We start from the raw sequence: 15,023 nt of genomic DNA on the forward strand, positions 1-15,023 counted from the left end.
TGAAGCTCCAGTATTGACACACAAAAAGCAAACCAACCTCCTACCCCCAAAAGCTGGGATGGAGATGTAGCTCAAGTAATAAACTCATCTTTGAGTTCTCACTAGACAACTTTGGAATATCTCATTTATTATTCATAAAAATCATGCAAAGTCAGTTATCTGTGTTGCTTCATTTTTGGAGACGCAGAAGCAGATTACTCAAGGTCACCATTTAATAGCTATATAATGTCTCTGTTCCTCAGTTTTCTCATATAATGATAATATCACCTACCTCATAATGATGTTATTAAGCTTCAATGACAGGAGACATTTGTGCTCAGAAAGGTACCTGGCACAGAGTAAGCACCATATAAATGTTGGAATGCAGAGTTAGAGGGGTATTTTTGTTTTTGTTCTGGTCTAGGGCTTGAACTCAGGGCCTGAGCTTTTTTGCTCAGTGCTAGCATTCTACCACTTGAGCCATAGCTGTGATTCTAGCTTTTTTTCTTTTTTCTTTTTTTCTTTTTTTTTTTTTTTTGCAGGGGTGGGTAATTGTAGATAAAGAGTTTAACAGACTTTCCTGTTGGGGTTGGCTTCAAACTGCAGCCCTCAGATCTCAGCCTCTTGAGTAGGTAGAATAAAGGCATGAGCCATCAGTACCTGGCTCAGAGTTAGAGTTTTGCTTTTGTTTCTGTTTTTTCTGTCCGTCATGGGGCCTGGGCAAGGCTAGTGCTCTACTACTTGAGCCATGGCATTCCACTTCCTGCTTTTTCTGCTTCTGTGGTGCTGAGGAATCGAACCCAGGGCCTTGTGCATATAAGGCAAACACTCGACCACTGACCACCTTCCCAGCCCCCAGAGTTAGAGTTTTTAACCACTATGCTCATTACCTAATTTATTTTTCTGCTCCAGAAAACTAAAAAGAATTAGGCTAGAGGAATCGTTTTCTGTTAGAGCTAGCAAACTATCAAACTATATAACAAATCAAGAGTGCAGTTTAGAGCTGTTTTTGTTTGTTGTTATTGTTGTTTGTCAGTTATGGGGCTTGAACTCAGGACTATCCCTTAGCTTTTTTGCTCAAGGCTCTACCACTGGAGCCACAGTGCCACTTCTGGCTTTTGAATAGTTAATTGTAGATTAGAGCCTCACAGGGACTTTCCTGCCTGGGCTGGCTTTGAACCACGGTCCTCAGATCTCAGCCACCTGAGTAGCTAGTATTACAGGCGTGAGCAACCGGCACCCGGTTTAGAGCTAGTTTGGAAAAGCTCAGCTTTTGTCCTCTTTTCACTGGCATAGAAGTAGGAGGAGTTGTTGGAGAGCGCTGTGAAGCAGCCTTGATTGTTGTTACAGTTTCCATACTTCAGGTAACACATGAAGCTCTTGCTCCTGCTTGGAATCAGGGGAAGCTTGCTGGAGGAAATGGTAAGGCCACTCACTGGATCTAAATCTGTGTCTGTCCTGTTTCTTTTCCTCTCTTATCCAAACCCTTTCCCCCCAATAATAGGTGAGAAACCTCACAAATGTGAGCTGTGTGACTTCACGTGCCGAGATGTGAGCTATCTATCCAAGCACATGCTGACTCACTCCAACACCAAGGATTACATGTGCACTGAATGTGGCTATGTCACCAAGTGGAAGCACTACCTCAGTGTGCACATGCGAAAACACGCAGGGGACCTCAGGTACAAGTACACACATGCTTCACCTCTATCCCAAGAGTCTATGCCAGGGGCTGGGAAGGTGGCTCAGTGGTAGAGCGCTTGCCTTGCATGCATGAGGCCCTGGGTTCGATTCCCCAGCACCACATAAGCAAAAAGAAAAAAAAGCCAGAAGTGGCGCTGTGGCTCAAGTGGTAGAGCGCTAGCCTTGAGCTGAAAAGCTGAGGGACAGCGCCCATGCCCAGAGTTCAGGCCCCACAACCAGACCCAAAAAAAAAAAAGAGTCTGTGCCAAACTAGCATCCTTGGATCCAGCTTCAGGCCCTATTGCCTTCTCCAGTCCCTGGAGAGTCTGCCTGTCAGCTCTTCCAGCCATCTCCATTGCTTACAGCTGGCCCCTATGCCTGTGGCCCACTCTGCCTAGTGAGAACTCTCTGTGCCTTGGGAGGGAGTATAGACCTAGAGGATAGGCTAGAGCATAAAGTATCACTTGGCTTTGCAGAGTCTGGTCCTGGGAAGGGGAGAGAATATCCACTTACGGCACCAAATGGATGCTTCCAATGCCAGACAAGTTCCTCTCACCTATGGGCACTGTTGGCTGGGGTGGAGGACAGGGGAGTTCTCTCTAGCTTTCATGCCTGTATGGGCAAATGAGAAGTAGGCCCAGAGTCTGCCCAAGACCCATACACCCTGTTAGCTATACCCATGTTGGCACACCTTAGCAGTCCATAGCAAGTGGTGCTGAGTCATCATTATTTTCCTTTAGGAAGCAATATAGAACATGAGTTAGAACACAAGCTCTTCCACTCACAACCTTAGGCAGGTTGTTAGCTTCTGTGCCTCGGTCTTCCTGCCTATAAAATAGAAATGTCTGTTTCCTACAGTAGTAGAAAGTGAATGATGCTTGTACAATACAGAGTACAGAGCCTGGCCCATAGTTTTTGATAATTATTAGCCGTTGTGACTGGTTAATTATTGTGATTGCCCACCTCTTTTCCTTCTTGCCAGATATCAGTGCAACCAATGCTCCTATCGCTGCCACCGGGCTGATCAGCTCAGCAGCCACAAGCTGCGGCACCAGGGCAAGACCCTGATGTGCGAAGTGTGTGCCTTTGCCTGTAAGCGGAAGTACGAGCTGCAGAAGCACATGGCTTCCCAGCACCACGCTGGCACACCAGCCCCACTCTACCCCTGCCGCTACTGTAGCTACCAGAGCCGCCACAAGCAGGCCCTGCTGAGCCATGAGAACTGCAAGCACACCCGGATCCGAGAGTTCCACTGTGCACTCTGCGACTACCGCACCTTCAGCAATACCACACTCTTCTTCCACAAGCGGAAGGCCCACGGTTACGTGCCTGGAGAACAGATCTTGCAGTTCCACAGTGCCAGCCTTGAGTCAGAGGGGACCAGGCAGTGCCTGGAACCTCCACCAGACTCAGAACCCTCAAGTCAGCTATCTTCCCAGCCTCAGGAGCCAGGCCATGAACATGAGACTGTGGTGGACCCCAGCTTGGACCAGACCCTTCCAGAGACCAGGGATGACATCAGCACCAGGAGACAAGAGTGTGAGGCTCCTCATGGGGATGGTCTCGAAGGCAGTGCCAGCCCAGGGGAAGTGGAGGAAGGTGGCTGCACACTACACTTAGAGGCTCTGGGAGTAGAGCTGGAACCTGTGGCTGAGCCACCCCTTGAGGAACTCACCGAAACGGCCCCTGTGGAGTTCAGGCCCCTGGATCCCTCAGGACCAATGGAACTGGATGGGCCAGATGGACTGGAAGGGCAAGCACTGTCTCACTGTGAATGTGTGGGGACTCCTAGCTTAGGTACTGAAGAAGAGCCCACTCTGGAGAAGTCAGTCCCTGAACCCCCTGGAAATCCTCCCCTCTTAGAGGGGGCTCCTAACAGCTGGGTGGGAGCCCTCAAGGCAACACCATGCGCTGAGATGAGCCCCTCGCCTCAGTTCCCTGAGTCAGAATCATTGCTAAAGGTTCTGCGGAGGCAGGATAAAGAACAAGCAGAGGCACTGGTGCTAGAGGGACGTGTGCAGATGGTAGTGATCCAGGGAGAGGGGCAGGCCTTCCGCTGTCCACATTGCCCTTTTATTACTCGCCGGGAGAAGGCCCTGAAGCTGCACTCCAGATCTGGATGCCAGGGCCGCCGAGAGCCCCTGCTGTGCCCCGAGTGTGGAGCTAGCTTTAAACAGCAGCGAGGCCTCAGCACCCACCTGCTGAAGAAGTGCCCTGTTCTGCTCAGAAAGAACAAGGGCTTGCCCCGACCACCTTCTCCCACTGCCCTGCACACTCAGCTCCCGGCTACCCAGGCCTCAGAAGATACCGAAAGTGTGAAGCCCCCATTGGTACCCTCTGAGGCAGAGCTAGAGCTTCCCAAAGCTGTCCCTGAACTCCCCGGGGAGCCAGGGGACCAAGAGGAGCTTCTTGCCACACCTTCTGGCTCTCCAGCGCCTCCTATCGGAAATACATCATCTGCAGAAAGCCCCAAGAAGTTCCACTTTGACCAGGGCAAGTTCCATTGCAACTCCTGCACATTCCTTTGTTCTCGGCTTTCCTCTATCACCTCTCATGTGACGGAGGGCTGTCGAGGAGGACGTGGCAGGAGAGGAAAGCGAGGGTCCTCCCACACCCGCCCTGCTGTGTCTTCTGTGAGCAGTGGGGACACTGCACCCCTGAGTAACAGGAGTCCAGAGTCTAACCCTGGTGGTGGGGATACCAGTCTGACTGAGAAACCAAAGGGCCCTCTCTTCTGCCCTACGTGTCCCTTTAGCTGCCAACAGGAACGGGCACTGAGGACTCACCAGACCCAAGGGTGCCCACTTGGAAAGTCCGGAGACCTGCACTGTGGCCTCTGCCCTTTCACTGCTCCTGCTGCCACTGCATTGAGACTCCACCAGAAGCGGAGGCACCCCACTGCAAACCCTGCCCGGGGTCCCCGGCCCCCCTTGCAGTGCGCAGACTGTGGCTTCACCTGTAAGCAGAGTCGGTGCCTCCAGCAGCACCGGCGGCTCAAGCACGAGGGGGTGAAGCCTCATCAGTGTCCTTTCTGTGACTTTTCCACCACCCGGCGGTACCGGTTAGAGGCTCACCAGTCTCGCCACACAGGTGTTGGCCGCATCCCTTGCAGTTCCTGCTCCCAGACGTTCGGTACCAACTCGAAACTACGTTTGCACCGACTAAGGGTCCACGACAAAACGCCCACCCACTTCTGTCCACTCTGTGACTACAGTGGCTATCTTCGACATGACATCACACGCCATGTCAACAGCTGCCACCAGGGCACCCCAGCCTTTTCTTGCACCCAGTGTGAGGCCCAGTTCAGCTCAGAGACAGCCCTCAAGCAGCATGCTCTGCGGCGACACCCTGAGTCCACACAGCCTGCTCCTGGCTCTGCTGCAGAGGCCAGTGAGGGCCCCCTGCACTGCTCCCACTGTGGTTTGCTGTGCCCCAGCCCGGCCAGCCTGAGAGGACACACCCGGAAACAGCACCCACGGCTAGAGTGTGGCGCCTGCCAGGAGGCCTTCTCCAGCCGGCTCGCACTGGATGAGCACCGGAGACAGCAGCATTTCAGCCACCGCTGCCAGCTCTGTGACTTTGCTGCCCGGGAGCGGGTGGGCCTGGTGAAGCACTACCTGGAACAGCACGAGGGGACTTCGGCAGCGGCCTCCGATGGGGACAGAGATGCTAGCCAGCCCCCCCTACACTGTCCCTTTTGTGACTTTGCGTGTCGCCATCAGCTGGTGTTGGATCACCACGTGAAGGGGCACGGAGGCACCCGCCTCTACAAGTGTACTGACTGTGCTTACAGCACCAAGAACCGGCAGAAGATCACCTGGCATAGCCGCATCCACACGGGGGAGAAGCCTTACCGCTGTCACCTCTGCCCCTACGCCTGTGCTGACCCCTCTCGCCTCAAGGTAGGGTCAGGGGCCACACAGCAAGGAATAGGCAGGCTCTGGGTTCTTTAGTCCTAACTCTTGCACATATTAGCTGTATGACTTTGTTCAAGTTCCTTAACTTCTACAGGACTCACGTCCCTCATCTGTGAAAGGGGGAATCATATGTAACCAACTTCATAAGATTTTTGTAAAGATGCAATTCTATAAGACACATTTGCCACATATGATAAAGGCTTGTAGTAGTTTGGTGGGGATGATGGACTGGGAGTGTGTCTTAGTGGTAGAGTGCTTGCCTTGTGTGCATGAAGCTCTGGGTTCAATTCCTCAGTACCACATACACAGAAAAAGCTGGAAGTATTGCTGTGGTTCAGGTGGTAGAGTGCTGGCCTTGAGCAAAAAAAGAAGCTCAAGAACAGTGCTCAGGCCTTGAGTTCAAGCCCCAGGACTGGCAAAAAACAAAAAAAGAAAGAAAGAAAAGAACATGCATAATAAGAAGCAGAGCTGAAACAGTCAGGGCAGACCTAGGAAAAAGCTAAAAGGATTAAGTTGGTATCATTCTGGGAGACCTCGTTAGTCCCAAGGAGGGTATGGAAAGGCTGAGAGAAAGTAACAGAGTTATGTACTAACACTTTCTCAGCCTACCTGTCCCTACTCGAATTTCATGAGTCCTAAGTGGCTCACATATTTTCTACTTCCTTCTCCAGTACCACATGCGAATCCACAAGGAGGAACGGAAGTACCTATGTCCTGAGTGTGGCTACAAGTGCAAGTGGGTCAACCAGCTCAAGTACCACATGACCAAGCACACAGGTAAGTCTTTGTAATCTTGACAAACCTAAAGGGTTTCCCCATATACCGTATACCCACACACCACGTGGCATCTATCCTTGCTCAGATTCAGAGCCAGGCAGTTTTCACTCTGGGGCTAGGAGATAGGCTGGGATAGTGTGTGTCACAGTGACTCCCAGACCGCTGTACATCTATTGGAAACAGAAGAGGGGCACACTCAAGAGCCTGGACACGTGTGTACTTTGCAAAAACTTCTCAAGTAATTGTGGTACAAGGTCACCCACCCCTGAGAACTCAGATTTGATGGCAGATACTTGATTCCTACAGAAACATGATGTGATAATAGTGTTTAAAAAGAAATGTACTCACTACCTTATGTATATAACTGTAACACTCCTGTTCATCAACTTTACAATAAACTTTTTTTTTGGGGGGGGGGGTCCAGTCGTGGGGCCTGAACTCTGGGCCTGGGTGCTGTCCCTCAGCTCTTCAGCTCAAGGCTAGCGCTCTACCACTTGAACCACGGAGCCACTTCCAGCTTTTTTTTTCTTTTTTGCTTATGTGGTGCTGAGGAATTGAATCCAGGGCCTCATGCATGCAAGGCAAGCACTCTACCACTGAGCTACCTTCCCAGCCCCTACAATAAACTTAAAAAGTTAAAACAAAAAATTTTTTAAAAACTAAGTAAAAATATGATGCGAACATCATGAATAGAAAGGAGAAAATGTAGAGTATCCTGCTCCTGGGTATGTGGATCCCACAGACTATGTGTTCTTTGTAAAACATCAATGGTTGTGTGAGCAAGTGATCACAAAAAAATGGTTCCCCATATATGGGGGAACTGACTGGATGCATTCCAAGGCCTCTGCTTCTGAGTGCTTCTGCTTTCAATTTTGCCTCTTCCTTCTTAAGCTTTTTTTTTTTTTTTTTACTTTTTGAGTAAAAATGGATTCCCCAAAACTATAAGTATCCCATTTCCCAAAGAAGATTGGGATGGTAACTGTCCAGTTTGAACCCTACCATATTTGACTGTTCTTTACTCTCAGATGGCTGCTTGGTTAGCAGTTAACTTAGGCATCAGCATTCCCTGGAAACCTATGTGTGTACAAGAGCTGTGCTGAGAGAAAGGTACAGAACATATATATATATATATATATATATATATATATATACATACACACACACACACACACACACCAAATATAAAGATACAGTCATTAGCCAGGACTGGTGGCTCATGCCTGTAATCTAGCTACTTAGGAGGCTGAGATCTGCAGATCATGATTCCCTAGCAGACAAATATGACAGACTCCTTATTTCTAATTAACCAGGAAAAAGCCAGAAGTGGAGGTGTAGCTCAAATAGTAAAATGCCAGCCTTGAGTGGAAAAGCCGAGCAAGAGCACAAGTCCCTGAGTTCAAGCCCCAGTACCAGCACCAAAAAAAAAAAAAAAATAGAGTCTTCTTAGTCAGCTTCTTGTGTTCTTTATATCCTAGTACCATAGTGACTCTTAGGGCCCACCAAACCTTCTTCTACCCTCTTCAGTGGTGATTTGTTCCCTGTCCTGCAGGACTGAAGCCATACCGGTGTCCTGAGTGTGAGTACTGTACCAACCGTGCCGATGCATTACGGGTACACCAAGAGACCCGGCACCGTGAGGCACGGGCTTTCATGTGTGAACAGTGCGGCAAGGCCTTCAAAACACGCTTCCTGCTGCGCACGCATCTGCGCAAGCACAGTGAGGCCAAACCCTACGTGTGCAACGTATGCCACCGCGCTTTCCGCTGGGCTGCTGGCCTGCGCCACCACGCCCTCACCCACACTGACCGCCATCCCTTCTTCTGCCGCCTCTGCAGTTACAAAGCCAAGCAGAAGTTCCAGGTGGTCAAACATGTGCGCAGGCACCACCCTGACCAGGCTGACCCCAACCAAGGTGTGGGCAAAGACCCCACCACCCCCACAGTGCACCTGCATGATGTGAAGCTGGAGAATCCCAGCCCTCCTGCTCCGGCAGTACCTACCACAGGACCTGAGGGCTGAGTGCCTTCTGCGGCTCCCAGACAGGAAGAACATATGGTTCCTACATGCACACAGTGGCATGGGCCTGGCCTAAGGAGAACCAGACCTGAGGGAGAACTGGCGTTGGCTTTGGGATGTTCCTATGACTAGAATTCTCTCAATTCCCACCAGACTCTGAGCATTATTCTTTGAAATTAATGCCTATATAAAAGAGAGACATGGACCAAAACATTGATTTCCTCTTGAGGTGCTCTGTGTTACATGGGGATGAATTTCCAGTTTCTTTGCCATCATTTTACCAGAATCCTGGCTATAAGATCTTGATATTGTCCAGTCTGTCCACTCCATCTTCCTTCTTACTGTATCTAGCCCTTTTTTCTTTTAGTATTCTTTAAAACAGTTGTATCTAACTGCATGTGCTACTGTGCCTAATAACTATAAAGCATGTTAAACAATGCTTATGAGCTTTCACCCTGTTTGTCCTGTCCCCTTTTAGAACTTGGTTTGTCTTAGAGCTCCTTTGTCCGTTCTACTTTCACCCAGAGATAGGTTCTAAAGCAAACCCATGTCTGCCCTCTCTGTCCTTGAGTCTGTCCTGGCTCTTGCCTTGCTCTCTACTTCCCTTTGCTTGTAGGAGGATTGCCACCCACTAAGTCTCCCCCTGGAGGCAGCGTTAGTCATGAGTCCTCAGACTGGCTCACTTAGCTATCTATACTAAGTGAAAGCACAGGGAACTGTGGAGGGCAGATCATTAGGGAAGGAAGTGTCCAATCCAGAATTTTCACTATTATGTTCTGTAGTGCCTCTCTATGTAATTCATCCTCTCAGCTGGGACACACTGGGAAAATTAAAGAGGATGCTATTAATTATTCAGGGACACAAAAGACATAAACTGGGATTATTTTAGGCAAACTCTTCAGGAAAGCTTGGACTACATCAGCTCTCTCCTCTTCTTTGGCTTTGCCCCTTGGAAGCCTCTCTTCTCTGTCCTCCCTAGGCTATACTGCTGCACATAAGAGGGGCCTTGGGAAACCTTCCATCTATACCATTTTCATCCCACTCAACAGCCCAAATGTCCCTCCATCCTTGTCCAACAAGAGACCATACTGAAGCCAAGTTGAAGAGAAAAGCTCTATTTATACCAGCTGAGGAGGAGCAGTCCGGTGGGGACAGGGCTGTGCAGTATTCTCTGGAGAATCAGTACAGTCTAGGATCAGGAATCCTTCTCCAGCTTTTTGCCTGGGGAGCTGTGATTTATCCTTCCCTGGTTCTCAGCATGGAGGAAGTTAGGGATGGAAGGGGTCATGCTTCTGTAGGTTTCTCTGCTCCAATCCCCATTCTAGGTTTATAGTTGCAGTCTGCCTTCATACCATTGATGGGAGAGATTAGTAGTAGATCTGAGTATGGAACTGAGCCTACTGCAGGAGGAAGGAGGGAACTCCAGTAGAGAGTACACAAAAGGAAAGGGCAGGAAAGATACTAAAGGCCTGTGAAAACAAGAGAAGGGAAGAGAAGATGGAAAGTCAGCTCTTAGATTTGCCTATTAGATAATTTTGTGCCTAGGAATACACAAACCAAAGTATCCTTTTCACGTCTGTTTTTTCTGGAGCATCGTTCCAGGTGTTTCTCACCCTTCCTACAAAGTACCCACCTCAAGAATCCTCCTCCTGTAGGTCATCTCGGATGCAGGTGTACACAAAGATGGAAGCTGGTTGGATGCTGATGCCATCTCTGGAGAGCAGGTGTATGTGGCGGTACCCTAGGATGGGGCAGGAAAACTATTATTAGGAAGGCAGCCAGAGTTGCAGTGTTGACCAAGGTTTCCAAGGACTGTCTCACCTTGCTGCATACAGCTCAGAGGCAGAGTAAACTGACCAATAAAGTCATTTCGGGATCTCCAGTCATAATCCTTAACGACAAAACGCAGCACAGCAAGTTCAGGCACCCGGACATGAAAACATAATGTTTCCCCCCAGTATGGATTAAAACCTGAGGTGGTGACAGGTGGGAAATGAAGGAATAGACATTGATTATCTCTGTTAGATCCACATGGAGTGGCTTTCCCTGTATTATTTAATCTAGATGGCATTCAGCATTTTGCAGGTGAGGAAAGGCACAAAAGGTGTAAGCCATTTTCCCAAGTAACAAGCCTGTAAGGGAGGGGGCTAGATTCTCTGTATTGTCCACCTGCTTCCCATAGTAGGGTGTGGAGGTGGAGAAATGGACTATAGTCAATGAAGGAGAAGATAAAAGGGCAACAGCAGTCATTCCTCTGCACTGCCCAGTCGCTCACCGTTGTTCTCCACATAGTTGGTCTCTTGCCGGCTTGTGTCTTCACGAATGCCAAAGAGCTCCACTTTCACCAGCGGATCCACAATAGACCTCTCTTTGGTGTTGCCCACTTTCGGGAGTTGCTGACCACTGATCACCTGCAATCAGGGCACTAGAACTTCATGAGTTTCTGCTCAGCCAGGTGCCCTTCATTCCTCATACCCCCGGGGAAGCAAAGACGGAGGACCACGCATAGCTATAGCTTCTTGGTTTACAAAATGAATCCTCCATGGGTAATAGGTTTCCAGTTAGAAATTAAGAAGGTTGGGGCTGGAAAGGTGGCTCAGTGGTAGAGTTCTTGCCTCGCATGCATGAGGCTCTGGGTTTGATTCCTCCACCATATAAGCAGAAAAGGCTGGAAGTGGCACTGTGGCTCAAGTGGTAGAGCACTAGCCTTGAGCTGAAGAGCTGAGGGACAGCGCCCAGGCCCCACAACCAAAAAAAAAAAAAGTTTGAAAGGCACACCAAGGACCGCAGCCTCTTACTATGCACTAGAATAAACATTTAATCTTGGCTGCTGCAGTTCTCCGAACCCTGTGAGGTAGGTGGTAGGAGTACCCTCATTTTACACTGATGTACACAGAGGTTAAAGAAACTTGCCCAAAACACTAAATAGATTTGAAATTAGGCAGCTGGCTCCAAAATCTGTACTGCTAACAATCAGGCCATCTAGTCTCAAGAAGTTTTCAAGCAATTGTACTCTCTCAAGATCTTCACATTTCTTCCCCCTGCTTCCCTCCCAGATATCCCATGTTCAGTATCCATCATACCTGAATTAAGAGGATCTTGGTTCTGAAAGGCTGGATGGGCCTCTCGGGGTGGAAGGAACTCTGGGTATCACGCAGAAATTTGGGCTTCAGCACATAGCCACAGCTGCCATTCTGGCGGAAGAACCCATCACAGATATCCATTCCAAGTCCTGCGGTCTGCATATTCAAAGCCACTGAGAACCCCAAGAGAAAAGATGGTCAAAATTCACTTTGGGAACCTTCCAGCTCCTCTTTCAGGGCAGGCACTAAAAAGACAAGTACTGGGTATAAAAAGTTCTTGTGGGAGCTAGAGTTAATATATGCCTGCCATCCTAGTACCTAGGGGGCTGAAGAAAGATGTGAGTTTAAAGCTGGCCTGGGCTATATAAGGAGACCCTGCCTAGAAGAAAAGATACAAGAGGAGGAGAAAGGGGAGTAGAGAGAAAGGAATGGAGAACAGGCGAAGATGGAGGGGACAGGGAAGAGAAAGGAGAGAAGGGGAGGAGAGAGGAGCCTGCCCATTGGAAACATCTCCATCGGTAACATTTCTTCCCCTAGCACTCTGTAAGGAATTCCCTGGCCCTACTTCCACTGGTAAACTTTTCTTTCATCAGCTGCTTGCGTCTCCACTCCCTCCTTGTTCTTAGTACCCCCTTACCCATCTGGCAGCCTACATTCCAGAATTCCTGGGGATTGAAGTTCGATGAATCTGTCCTCAGACCACTGGGATATATACGGCTTAACTGAGAAGTGTTATGGTGCACAAAATCATTGCCTGTGAAAGGGAACAGGGAAGGTATTAGAAGTCCCCTCCATTCAAGGCTCATTCTTCTACTTGAGTGGTCCTAAGGACCTTGCTCACTCCATTCTTCTCAACATCTGAAGTTGGTTGCAGAGAGCTCCAGTGTGCCTCTGTTGTGTTCCATTCGGATCATCTTCCCCCAAACTTTCCTCCCCTTATAGCTTTGTGCCCACTAGTCATAAGTCCTTTCCCTTGGCTTCTTTATCTCTTCCTATCTCCCTTATCCTCTTGTTTGGGACTTACCTGCCTGCTTACAAGGCCTGAATCTACCCATCCCACTTCCCTCCCTCTCCTTCCATTTTGATCCTGACCAGCCTCCTTGATGAGGTGCTTGGCCTTGTTTTCAGAGAAGGATGCTATCCCATAGTAGTAGTGTTGCGTTGAATGTGTGAAGCTTTTGAATGAGACAGACTTCAAGTAGATAACCAGAGAAGAGAGGGCTGGACATAATATGGCCTTGGCTTTCTGGAGAAGAAAGTAGAGAGAAAGATGGAATTGAATCCTTAGCATTCTGTGAGGGAAGAAGCTAATGGCGGTCCAACCTAAACCTCTTCCCATTACTACCTCCCCCACTGCATTCTTCCTTCCTGCCTCACCTGCTTGGTCAATAGAACAGGCCCAGGATTGGTATTAGGAGGCTGGATCAAAGTCTGACAACAACTAGGCAGAGAAGTCGGCAAGTACTTCATAACCTGGCAGTGGGGATGGGAATAAAAGCAGTCTTCATCTGCCGGGTGCTGATGGCTTGTGCCTGTGATCCTAGCCACTCAGGAGGCTGAGACCTGAGGACTATATTTCAAAGCCAGTCTAGGCAAGAAAGTCTGTGAGACTCTTACGTCCAATTAACCACAAAAAAGCTGGAAGTGGAGCTGTGGTGCAAGTGGTAGAGCCCTAACCTTGAGCACAAAAGCTCAAGGATAGTGCACAATCAAAGATTGGCATATACACCCCCAAAAAATCAGTCTTTTTATATTACTGTCATCTGTGTTAGCCTCTGGAGGCTAAAGCACCTGCTCTGTTTGGAGGATCCACTTTATTTCACATCTTGGGTATTAGATTTTTAACATATGATTACTCTCTCTTGTCTTTTCAAATAAATGAATGATAATCTGGCCAGAATGTACATGAGTCTATGCAGATACATTAAAAATGCAATATGGTCATGGAATTCACACCTGAAAGGATGCAGTGGTCCCAGTATATCATCTTTGGATTTGTCTCCTAAGTTCTCATTTCCATTCCTAATGTGGTGACAACAGGCTAATCACCGCAACCCCAGAAAGAACAAGATTAGCTAGAAGTCAGTTGAGTGAACCAAGCATGTGCACAAGAGAGAGAAAGGCAGACTTCAAGCCAGGATCTTGGAGGGCCCACCAGTGGCATCCCTCCCACCTCGGTCTCCCTCTTTCCCAGACAGAAATGGGTGGATCGTGCTGGCATAGTCTTGAGGCCTCCACCTTCTCCACGTCAAATTTCTCTTCCTTTCCGGCTCATTTTGGGCATTTCTGGCTCCTCAAGCCCAGACTTAACCCTTCCCATGAAATGGTCCCTAAATTTACTATAATTGAGGGTACACCAGTCACTCCAGTAATCCCTATTTAGCCAATATAATGGTGATTACCACCCCCCCCCCCACATACACATATACACCCCTATTGGTGATTTTCAAACTAGCTCTTTTTCTTTTTTCTTTTTTCTGCAGCTCCTGGGCCTTGAACTCTGGGCCTAGGGGCTGTCCCTAAGCTCCTTTTGCCCAAGGTTAGCACTCTACCACTTGAGCCACAGCACCACTTTTGGCTTTTTCTGTGATTAATTGGAGATAAGTGTCTCACAGACTTTCCTGCCTGGGCTGGCTTTGAACTGTGATCCTGAGCTGAGCCACCTGAGTAGCTAGGATTACATTCATAAGCCACCAGTGCCCAACTCAAACTAGCTCTTATGGAGATTGAGAAGTACAAAGATGTGTCTTCTCCCTAATCCCTTAAAATTTTCTTTTCTTGTAACTTACCCACTTGCCCATCCTGGGATCCTACACATCCCACTAAGACCCAGTAGGGGGCTTCTTAGAATATTTGTGCACTATCTATTTTGTATATTAAGCCTCTATGTCAATTTCATTTAAAAAAAAAAAAAAAGATCTCATGGCCCCAAGAAGTTGGAAAGTCACTGCAATGTATTGATACATGGCAATATCTCAAGTATTATAATGCTATGCATATATTCTTATGTCTTTTCATTAGAGGAAGGATTGTTTTCTTCTTGGCCTTCTACTCTATTGACTCTAGTCTCTTCAGAAACCAGCCCTCAGCTGAATGCCCTGTACTCAGATGTCCAGCAGAAAAACCACTCCAACTGTGTACCTTCATTTTGTCCTTAACCTGAAGCTGGAGTTCAGGTGTAGGCACAGACCGAGTCTCAGTCTCAGAGTAGAGGTCTAGCTCTAGCTCTGTGCCCTGCCTTCTCTCCAGCTCAGAGTGCAGGTCCTCTTCTTCTTCATCCTCCTCCTCCTCATTTGTTGTTAGCTTCTTTCCCTTTATCAGGATCTTACCCCGAAGCCTCTAGGAGACAAAAATGAAGAGAGAAATTCAGTTTCTGCCCCCAGGGCTTCATGGAACCTCATGAAGTTTCCATTGTTCTCAAAAGCAGAGGAAGGGGGCTGGGAAGGTGGCTCAGTGGTAGAGCGCTTGCTTTGCATGCATGAGGCCCTGGGTTCAATTCCTCAGCCACCACATAAGTAAATAGAAAAAAAAGCTGGAAGTGGTGCTGTGGCTCAAGGGGTAGAGCGCT

The 15,023-nt window shown here is 48.6% G+C and overlaps 2 protein-coding genes across 10 annotated transcripts in view; one reads left to right on the plus strand and one right to left on the minus strand.

The window, feature by feature from the left end:
• Positions 1-9,521, plus strand: part of Znf142 (zinc finger protein 142) — a 25,798-nt gene extending 16,277 nt beyond the window's left edge. For both annotated transcript variants that reach the window (XM_070017034.1, XM_070017043.1), the window contains exons 8-11: positions 1,484-1,661; positions 2,645-5,564; positions 6,251-6,356; positions 7,906-9,521. In XM_070017034.1, the coding sequence (XP_069873135.1) occupies positions 1,484-1,661; positions 2,645-5,564; positions 6,251-6,356; positions 7,906-8,375 (3,674 nt within the window). In that variant the 3' untranslated portion in view covers positions 8,376-9,521. The remainder of the gene's footprint in view (positions 1-1,483; positions 1,662-2,644; positions 5,565-6,250; positions 6,357-7,905) is intronic.
• The window catches only part of Plcd4 (phospholipase C delta 4), a 27,635-nt gene continuing 22,083 nt past the window's right edge, over positions 9,472-15,023 (minus strand). For 5 of the 8 annotated variants that reach the window (XM_070017074.1, XM_070017065.1, XM_070017055.1 and 2 more), the window contains exons 10-18: positions 14,597-14,794; positions 12,833-12,928; positions 12,548-12,701; positions 12,093-12,209; positions 11,456-11,628; positions 10,648-10,783; positions 10,194-10,343; positions 10,006-10,113; positions 9,472-9,841 (exon numbers count right to left, since the gene is read on the minus strand). In XM_070017074.1, coding sequence (XP_069873175.1) covers positions 10,007-10,113; positions 10,194-10,343; positions 10,648-10,783; positions 11,456-11,628; positions 12,093-12,209; positions 12,548-12,701; positions 12,833-12,928; positions 14,597-14,794 — 1,131 coding nt within the window. In that variant the 3' untranslated portion in view covers positions 9,472-9,841; position 10,006. Of the gene's footprint in view, positions 9,842-10,005; positions 10,114-10,193; positions 10,344-10,647; positions 10,798-11,455; positions 11,629-12,092; positions 12,210-12,547; positions 12,702-12,832; positions 12,929-14,596; positions 14,795-15,023 lie in introns of those variants that run through there. The other 3 variants (XM_070017101.1, XM_070017112.1, XM_070017122.1) reach the window with 3 other exon arrangements.

Source organism: Dipodomys merriami, unplaced genomic scaffold, assembly GCF_024711535.1.
Source record: "Dipodomys merriami isolate MVZ:Mamm:240054 unplaced genomic scaffold, mDipMer1.0.p SCAF_1, whole genome shotgun sequence".
Classification (NCBI taxonomy): domain Eukaryota; kingdom Metazoa; phylum Chordata; class Mammalia; order Rodentia; family Heteromyidae; genus Dipodomys; species Dipodomys merriami.